Raw genomic sequence first — 10799 nt, forward strand, 5'->3', positions numbered from 1 at the left:
ATAAAAAAATCTTATGTGCAAAATCTTGATTACAAATTGATAGATGTAACTTCAAAAAATAAGGATCCAAAACTCATTAAGGCGGGATTTCAATTAATCAAGGCTATACAAAGAAGAAAAAAAATTACCTTTGATAAACAACATAAGATTAGAATCTTTAGGCCTGGCATATTAGTCCTTTTATAAGATGCTAGGAGATTAGATTTTCCAAGCAAATTTGATGCCATATGGTTAGAACCTTATATAATCAATGAAGTCTTTTCAAACAATTGAGTTTAGTTACAAACTCTCAATGGAGAAGATTTTTCTACTAGAACTTCAAAAAATAAGTACAAAGAATATCGAGTGTGATTTTTATCATATACATGGTCAAATAGCTCATCCTTGAAGTCACTCTGATTTCACTCCTTAAGTGACAAATCATCAAAATTGGAGAGAATTTAAATAACTAAAATTCTATGATTCATAATTAGTATTGATCTATTCATTCATCTTAATTTTTATTTAATTTAGTTCTTAAAAAATAAAAAATAAATAAAAAATAAATGATATTAGGAATTAGTAGTTAAGTCTTATTCACCATCTAAGGGCTATAGAATTGTTGGTCATGTGAGAAGTAGTCAAGTGAGTGTCCCGGATTCAAATCAAGTTGGAAAAATGGGCTATTCCAATGAACTAGTATTAATGCAAGAAAGACCAATATTGCACACTCAATGGATATATAGGCCTTTTAGGCTTGATACTAAAATCTTCTCATGTTGAGAAAAAGTCCTAGGATACCACTTTTTTAATTCTTAGTCCTAGTTCTTTTTTTTCTAAAATCTTTAGTTTTTTAAAGATAAGATTTGAGTTTCTTTTATCTTTTTTGCTTAAAGCTATAAAATAAAACTTACTTTAATTTTCTTAGATTAGTAGCAACTCACTCATTCTTGTATTGGATAGTTATTAAAATCTTCCATAGACAAATCTTCTTTTTATTCAATAGCATTTTGAGAGGTCGATTCTAGGTTCTTCTCCTTTGCAAGTCGTCTTAGAGGGTCACCATGTATGAATCATCAAATTCACTCACTAAATATTTCAAAACAAAAGAATACATGTAGAGTGCCTAAATTATAATTTTTAGTTGAAGATGTGCTTAGAGGATGTTAAATATAAGAGAATGTATTAGTGGAAAAGAAATGGTGTCTTAGTAAGTCTTTGAGGCGATTATTTTAGTTGGTTTAGGATTTTTATTTATGTTGAATAATGAGTATTAGTTATTAAGATCAATATCTATATTAAAATTTTATTTATATGTATTATTTATAAAAAAAACTATAAATATTAATTAATAGTTAGAAGAAGCATGAGAAAGAACCTCATGTCTTTTCAGTTATTTATATAAAAAGTAGGATGTATCAAAGTTTTAAATTGATTTTATTATTATAAAAAATAATCAAGGTAAGAAAATATAGCTTCAAATTGATTTTGATATTATCAAAATATTATAAGAATTTTTAGAATTTATTTAGAATATTTTAGGAATTTTTAAGATATTGGTAAAAATAGGTTTTACCACTTCAAAAACCATTATGAAGAAATGGAGTAAGATTTGAAGGCCACATCAACCTCTTAGGCTAATTGGATGTTTTTAAAAACCATGGTAATCAAAAATGAAATTTTTTTGGTTTTATTAGTAGAAAATAAGAGGACCAGCAGTTAGTATAGTTCTTATAAGAAGGGAGGTGCACAAGTCCAAAATAGATTGTAGGACCTTGAAGATAGTTAGAAAGATAAGACTAAGGCCTCGTGGCCTCTATTAAGAATCTATGTACACTACTTGTGAGCCTTAGTGAGGCTTCAAGACTTGATCTCTTAAACAAGTTATCCTTGAGGTAAAATTATTTACTTGACTTAATATATATTCACTTATTAATTTTCAATCCTTCATAACTTATTCATAGTAATTCGGATTTACATGTTTCTTATACCAATAGAAAGATAAAAAAATATTAATTTTCTAAAAGTATATTTTTTACTTTTACTTTTTATTTTTTACAAAGTAAAAACTCATTGAACAGACTATGACTAATTTTATAGTATATAATTCCTTGATTGCATTTGTTCCACTTATTTTATGATTTTCTTCTTTAATTCTTATTCTTGCTACTTTCACTTCATACTACCCATTATAAGCAACTCGTACTTGAGGCGATCTTGTAATTGAATTAAGGAGTGAATTTTATACTCAAAATATACTTCTAAGAAAAACTTTAGATCAGGGAGGAGTTGTGAATCCTTTTCTATCAAAGGTATAAACCAAAAAAAAATACTCTTAGATAGAAGTACATCTATAAATCTAACTTAAGTAAATCTATGAGGATATTGGAAAAGATACAAGCTTAAATAGAGCTTGATTTGTTATAAAAATCCTTGAAACTTTGATCTTGTTTCATCAAAATTTTCTAACATACTTATCTTTGTTTTCTTCATATTTACAATAATAAGACTTTTTAGATTTAGTTGTGAACTTGATCTACTTGCTTATCTCAATTGTATAATTTTTTGAGGTAGAATTTGAACTTTATTGTTAACTTCTTTTATATGCATAAGAATACTACTTTCATAGTTCATGTTAGAAGTATATGATATTTCCACCCTAAGAATATTGATAAGCTTGTGAAGATCTGTAATAGTTGTAAATCTATTCTTATATTTGTCAAGAATAGCATCCATAATTTTTTAAATATCTCAAATATTTTTTTTTACATTTTGAATGATAGAACTTTAATAATCTCAGCCCTGATTAGATAGGCTTTGATATATTTGTTTGGATTGTCCATGCAATCAAAAATAGGATATTTGAAGTTGGATTGTCCATGCAATCAAAAATAGGATTTTTGAAGTTGGATTGTCACAAGTTTACCACTACCACTAAGGTCAATATGGAAAATATTAGGATGTTGACAATTAATATAAGAGGTGGATTTTTTGTTTGAAACTAGTCATATCTTTGATTAGGTGGCTAAGTTTGTGGTGCCTCAGCCACAAGTTGCAAGCTCATAACTACTTGTGCAAGCTCCTCATAATGATGCAACAGTTTTTGTAATACCTTTTTCATGTGATCTTCTATTGCTATGGTATATTATTATAATCAAATCTACAAATCTTTAGTTTCTATAGAGATAGTAACAATGGTGGCTTCTCCCAAGTTTTTGCTACGCTCATTAGATTTGAGACAATTGGAAGAAAATCTTTTGGTGTCTCTTCTTATTTTGGTCCCTCTATTAATCTTGTTTATAGATCTTGTGTTTATTCTCCTATAACTCCTTTCAAGGTTTTGTTACGCAATACTCTCCACCATGGCTGCCAAATTTTATTCAAGCTTTTGAGGTTGTGAACAAGTATGAGAAAAAACTTGGTAATAGTCGTGACCAACAACACGCACTGATCTGTAAATAAGTTATTTTATTACCAAAATTAGGAATTACATAGCCTCTGACCCAATACTATTTTATCTCAAGGTTCTATTCTCTGGTAATACTTTATTCCATTCTACTAATTCTTGACTACCATTGCAGTACTACTCCAATCCTTTAATACTCAGCCTCCCTAACCTGAATTTAAGAGGCGCCTTTGTGTTTCATGGTGGCATTATTAGTGCTGCACTTAACTTAACCTGCTTGTTGCCTTAACCTTGTGCTGTTTAATTACTATGGCGGATATCAAATTGCTTTGACTGGTAACAGATTGCTCACACTAGTAACAGTGAATCTATTTAATAATTAGGTGGATTGATTTAATATTTCTCTGTATATATACACTTTGTTTAGAGGTACAAGAATCAAAGTTTGTAAACAATTTGAGGTCTCCTGGACCTCCATCTCCTGATTAGCATAAATGCTTCTCATGCAGACAACACATCAAAACCTATTCCCAAATAAATCCCACACTACTAGTACAATTTCACATTCTCTGTGTTCTACTTCCAAACTCTGGCTCATCTCATTTTTGACATATACCCAGAAACCTACAAAAATATGTTAGGCTTCTGCCTAACCTCCAACCATGTCCCAACTACCATGGCTTCTCTTCTTCACACATTTGCTTGGAGCTCCTTGCATCCTTGCCCATGTCCACCCACACTCTGCTTGCCCTTCTCCGTTGCTCACCTCCACAAGTTGAGTACACCCCACCAGTTTTCTACAACACGAGAATGCTCTTGTGTATTTCTCCCACTAACTCAAGATAATAATTTTTTTTCCAAATGTGTTAGTATTTATTACATTTTTCCAAAATCACATTCTTTTGTCATGTAGGACCAAATTTTAAAATCAATGTTGGTGATGCCACTGAAACGTCCAGGCTAGAAAGTATGTATCTGTTTGGAAGGGAAAAATTGGCCAGCTTTGTCACTCATTAATTTTGAAATTCCATAGAAATCAAAGAAAGAACCAGAGCAAAAAAAAAAAAAAAAAAAAAAAAAAAAGAAGAAGAAGAAGAAGCAAAGGCAAAAGTAGAAGGCAGATCGTAAAAACACTAATGTTGCCTATTCGTTGAATTCTGATAGTGCTTGCCTGATTAGGTCAAAGTCATCGCACGAAATGGACGACTTCGTCGATGCATCACTGATAATTTTTGGTTTGTCAATACACGATCAAGTCATCGACGTCGAGTAGACGACGTCCATTCCAGCGACGAAGAATCAACTCGTCGACGTTGCATGGCTTTGGCTTGAAGGCGCCAGCATTGCATTGAAGCCGCAAGGGGATGGCTCCGACAATGGCGCGCAGTGTTGAGATCGACGCCGCGTCGGTTTCCGTGGTCTGTATTGATCTTGACTTGCACTGCAGGTAGAGCATCTCAATTCTTGCGGTGCCAGTTTCAGTATTCGATGCGGGCTCTTTGACAGTCCACCCGTTCGAGAAAGCCTGAGTAAGTGTAGATGGTTATTGAAAGGTCTGAAACAAGTGCGGCGTTGTTCCCACGTTGACCGAAAAAAGTTGTGATGCGTTTGCTTTCAGCCAACACCGCAGATGAAGATCTTGTCGTTAATATATTTGGGTTCGAATAGATTTGCCCCACGGTTGACACTAGGCAAGAGCTAGTTTCTCAATCCAAGCAAATGGTGGCTTTTGGGAATTGCTGAATGAAGCAGCACAAATTTAGCTTCAGAAGCAACTTACAGTCCATAGATTGTCAACCTGGCAGTCTAGGTTGGAGCCGGTTATGACCAGCCTTCGTGCATGGTAGCACAATTGGCTGCTAAAAGGTCACGCAGGATCAAAGCTGTATCCTACTTTCCTGAACCATTAGCGCGCTGACATCTTGTAAACCGAGATTGTTTCGCAAAGTTCAGGCGTGCCTCATGCTGGTTTTGCTTCATCATGTAACACATGGCACCTCGGTCACTGCCTGGTTGTGCCCGACTTGACTTCGTCCTGCTACCTGTAAACTTCGTCGATGATTTGGCAGTCACGCTGCGAGATATATAACAGCTCCGTGGTGCTCATGAAGTATATTGTACTCTTTTCATCAAGGTGTTTTTTTGTCAAGAGATTTTGGAACGCATTATTTCAAACTTGTATAGCTACTTACTACACGATTTTGAGGTAGGCATACTTGAAAGACATCGAACTGCTGTGAATCGTGATCACTTTTCTATTGCATGATTTGCTAAAATTTCGGCGTTCACAAGACCTGAGGGATCACTTGTGGCTAGTGGAGCTTCTCTGAGTTTTGACGAACTTTGGACTTCGACACCGCCTCAGGGATCGCTCACAGTTTGATTGCTTCCCTCTCATCGAGTTATGAGTTTCGCTGACACTGGAAGTTGATGTGGTGCATTGTGAAGGTTGCCGATCGGTGCATTGAAGTTTTTTCGCAAGCGCCAGAGGAAGATCAAATTTTGACGAGGCGGTTAAGTTGTACAGCAAAGAGAAGACATGGCCACAGCAATGGACCGTGCTAATGTGGGTTACGACCAAGCCCGAATGGAAGGTAAGGGCGCGGTGGGGAGCACTGCGAACGCTGTCAAGGCTGCTGCTGGTCGCCCCACCGGTACGACAGTAAACCATCACAACGGTTTGGGTCACGAAACTACAGGATACGACCATTCTCATTATGGAACCGGGCTGGGGCACACCGAAGAGGAGCTCGCACGCTTGCGGAATCGCACTGTAGTGACAGGCGAGAGTGAGGCCTATGCGCCCAACCCCAACATCAAGGATCTGGTGAGTTGCAGATGCTTCTGATGCGATCCATGACGATTGATGTTGAGCATTCCGCATTTGTTGATTGTTGGAAGTGAGGTAATGATATCTGCTGGGCTCATCACAATCAATCTCGTTTGCAGCCCAAGGAGTTCGAGACCAGGGTGCAAGTCATTCAGAAATACCCCGAGATGAAGACCGTCGAGAAGACCGACATGGTGAAGGAGGTTCGCAACGATGAGCGAACTGTCACCGTCCCCAAAACTAGAGTTGTCATGGATGAGGTTGAGCGTGTTGATCGCGTGCCTGTCGTGAGAGAGGTTCCCAAGACGAGGATTGAGCAAGTGCACAGAGTTGTTACGGAGGAGCGGGAAGTGACCGACATGGTGCCTGTCGTGGAATACGTCGACACGCCCAGCGTTGAGCAAGTTCCGCGAGTGGTCACTGAAGAGGTGACGGAGCGAGTCACCGTGCCCGTTGTGGTGGAAGTTCCCGTTACTCGCACGGTCGAGGTGCCAACTGGAAAGTAAGTAACCCAGTCCTTCCGAACAGCGCAACGATGTTATCATTTTGAAAGAACTGCTGCTGTTATGTGCTGCTGGATTTTCCCGTCTCTGCCAGTCGATTTTGGTTGCAAAGAACTAACCACATGCCTCCTCGTGGTTGGGCACAGGTACTGCGAAGCGCCAGTTGAGCAAATCGTCAACCCCGGACACCCGACTGGCGTTACTGACGCTTTGCACAGAACTACCAGCAGCTCCTCATCTTCCTCCGACGAAGAAGTCGCGCATGATGCCCTGCCGACGCAGACCATCAATCCAGACGGGACAACAACTGTTGCTCCGGCAGGACTCAAGCACAAGAAGGGCTTGATGGCCAAGCTCCTCCATCACTAAATCGGTGACTGCTGTCACCATGTCATTCATTGGTCCATCCTCTCATCTAGACTGTAATCGAAATATATGTTGAGGTAAAAGATAAAGATGAATAGATAATAGTTAAAGTAGAATAAGTTACCTCGTAAAGGATATTACCTTAGGTAAGTTGCTAATGGTCAAAGGCTTGACTCTTGGCATATAGAAAAAGCATCCTATGGACATAGGATGTGGTCAAAGACAAAAAGTCAAAGTCAAGAGGATAAAGTGTGTCCTAGGGAATATCCAAAGAACTAGGTAAGAGTAATTAGTATATGGCATAGAATACCCTCGTGGTATGTAAGATGCTATAGGATCCTAGGATCCTTGGATACCCTCGTCGTATGAGCCAAAGGATCCAAGGAGCATATGTGTAAAAGTCAAATGGTGGAAGAAGTCCTTTTAGGGCAGCAACCACCACCTATAAGTAACGAGAGTTGGAAGAGAGAACCATCTCATTCCACACTTCTCTTATGTGCAACCTTGCTGATTTCTACTTACTTGTGTTATGCTTATAGTGTTCTTTTTCTCAACAATATATCCCTACGCATGGAAGAAAGACATGCCGCAAGCACTGCGCTGCGCCGCGACGCATTTTCACACAAATTGTAATGAAAATGTAATTCATACCAGGAAACAAGACAGTGCTTGATTATCATGTTGTTCGGCAACGTTGGACTGCCGGTGTAACTGATCAGAATGTGTCGATCATGTTGATTTGTGCCGTAGCTTATGCCAGAATTCCACTCGATCGATGGGTAGTAGCTTGTGTGTTCGGTGATTGAAATGTGAGTAGTCGGTGGGATATTTTTTGGAATCCAGAAACTTTTGAATCATATTCGAAATGAATAAACATGAGACTTGGAAATAAAACTTGTTTGGAGAATTGATGAATGAGAACATTATGTGTAGCTCCTTGTCAATGTGGTGATGGCTTGGTATAATAGTAAACAATTGAAGGGAAAGCTGGAAAAACAGACTAATAAACAAACTGAAAGTATTTCAAGTAAAAAAGGAATTGAATTAGTCTACATTTGATTTAAAGTTTTCAATTGTGGATGTAATAGTAGTACAAAAAGTATAAGAATAATTATAAAGTTTGACGAATCCTTGTCTTGCACTTTAAATGAATTTTGCCCCACATTGGCTCTGGCATGGGCTTTTGTAACATGGAGAAACTCATGTGCAACATTATGCTTCCTAGGAATGGTTCTTGCTGTAGGCGTAGACTCTTATGACCTATGGATGACCTAAGGAGTCTTTGACTAGTCTCTCAAAAAAAGTGGAAAGAGTACTTGATTAACTAAATACTAATTCCGAAGCATCAAAGAAATCTTTGTGTAATATTAAAGAAAACATCATTGAATGTTTTTCTTATGAACTTTACAATTTTTTTTGGAGTACAATTACTTGTTCAAAAGTAGTTTTAAAAAAAAACTAGTATGGTGCTAGTTAGAATAGTTAATTGTAACGTTTTTTTTTATTTTATTTTATATACAATTTTTAAGGTAGCACTGTGACCAACTTAATCTAAAAAAATCAGCAAAGAATATTTCTACTTTGTAAAATAAAATCAAAAGAATAAATTAAAAATCAATGTTTGTTTTTGTATATCAAACAACAATAAATTTACACATTTAGGTGAAAAATTTGCAGTTTGATTTTTTAAGTAAATTTTAACAATGACTTTCTGAAATGCTTTAGAACAATATGACTTCTAACATGGATAATCTTAAGAAGTATTATAGATAAATTTGTGGAGATTCAAATTTTTTGGAGCAATTAAACTTCAAATATATTTTTTTTTGAAGAGAGCCTCTGAGTCCAGCTGTTAAGAGTGTAGTATAGGTGGCTATTGATGTAGGAGAGATATTAATGGAGGAAAAAAAACAATATATATATATCTAAATTAATATATCTAAATATCATTTTACAATATATTTTAATTATGTACAAAAAAGAAAAGAAAAAAAAGAAAAAAAGAAAAACTAATATAATCATTAAATACACACACACACATATATATATATATATATATATATATATAATTACAAAAACTTGTCTTTGAACTATAGTTTTTGTTTTGAAGCAATCTATAATATCAAGTATTGTAAGAATTTGGTTCATGTAGAAGTTAAACAAAGTTAAATATATGGTCAATGTTTCATAGATATTGGATTGTTTGTTTCATTTTTTTATTTTTTTCACAACCAATAATAATTAGATCAAGAATTATATATAAATGATAAATACCAAAACATTCTAGTACAGCAATAGACAAAGATAAATTGGTACCATCTTATGTAGACATGGGCAACTATAAAACAATGAAAGATCTTTACTTCTTAGGGCATTTGGATTGAGTTTATCAAATAAAAGAAACAAAATTATTGGGTAGATGCCCCCCTTTTGAGGCATGGATATGCCCCACACACTCATCTTAGCAAAAAATAACTAGTTTTGATTTTAAATCATGATTCTTGTTATAATTATCATTTTAGTACCAAAATTTGATATACCCTTTTCCATCTTTATTCTATGGCTCTATATTACCTTATCCTTCAATTCTTTTGTCCTTGCAAAATTTTGTTAAATTGGTTTTTTTGAATAATGAAAAAATTGAAGATTGTGTTTTTATAACTAATATTATTTATGAATATCAACATTTTTTCTAAATACATAAAAATAATTATATATATATATATATATATGTATATAATTTAAATCAGTTAGTTTTTGCAAGGTGTGTATGCACAAGAATTTCCACACAGTAAAAAGCAGGTGGCCACCTAGCAGTTCACTAAATAAAACTTCTCAATTCCAACCTATCAGAGAACTTGAAAGATACCATCTCCCACCTTCTTTCATAAATATAAAATATAACAACCTCCACAAATGAGATTTTATTTCTCAATACTTGAATCACTATTAAAATCTATCCAACAATGTTAGTAGAATGTGGTTACTTTTGCAAGGGATCATCATGTGGCACTCATGGATTGAGCACAATGACGTGGCATTTAATGGTAGATATTGGCAAAAGGAAAAATGAAAAATATGATGTGGCTTGGTCTTGTTGATTCTGGGAGGCTCGCTTGGGTATTAACACAGGCTAGAATCAAGTAGTTCTCCGAGGGGAAATCAATTTTACTTGATGATTTTCAGAAACAATGGTACTACAACAAGGTTGTGGCATCGTGGGTCATACCAACGCCTAAGTGGAAACTAGACTGTCCTAAATTAGAATAGTCATGATGTCTAGGTTGTAAATGTATCTCGACCCAACTGGACCTAATCAGGCTGCTTGTATTTATTCACTTCTATGCAGAAGTATTCCTTCTCGTGTCAAAAATAAATAAATCAATCAATAACTAAATAAATCTATCCAACAACTTTACACACACACACACACACACAAATAAAGACACAACTACCTCCCCGGATTTATTGCAAGCAAGTCAGCTGGCAAGCCACACCGAGGCTGTGAGTACAACAGCAGTAGCATCAGAAAAGACGCAGGATTGCATGATCGGGATATGACGCCGAGGGAATCGCACGCTACTGTCACACTGCATCCCCACGTAGAGATAGGACGCCGAAAACCAGGGGAATTAGGACAGGATATCCGCTGTTTTCTGAGAAAACCTGTGCCATAAGGTGGGATCCGAAGGGGTGGTGGAATGCGGATTTGGAG

At 35.7% G+C, this 10799-nt stretch overlaps 1 protein-coding gene across 1 annotated transcript; it reads left to right on the top strand.

Moving 5' to 3' along the window:
- Positions 1 to 5076: 5076 nt before the first annotated feature.
- Positions 5077 to 7590, top strand: LOC112281062 (uncharacterized). The gene is made up of 4 exons (XM_024517224.3): positions 5077 to 5591; positions 5834 to 6212; positions 6335 to 6717; positions 6865 to 7590. Exons 2-4 carry the CDS (start codon positions 5925 to 5927, stop codon positions 7085 to 7087), a joined length of 894 nt encoding a protein of 297 aa, XP_024372992.1. The 5' UTR covers positions 5077 to 5591; positions 5834 to 5924; the 3' UTR covers positions 7088 to 7590.
- Positions 7591 to 10799: the final 3209 nt, after the last annotated feature.

Source organism: Physcomitrium patens, chromosome 4 (assembly GCF_059467195.1).
Source record: "Physcomitrium patens ecotype Gransden chromosome 4, ASM5946719v1, whole genome shotgun sequence".
NCBI lineage: Eukaryota > Viridiplantae > Streptophyta > Bryopsida > Funariales > Funariaceae > Physcomitrium > Physcomitrium patens.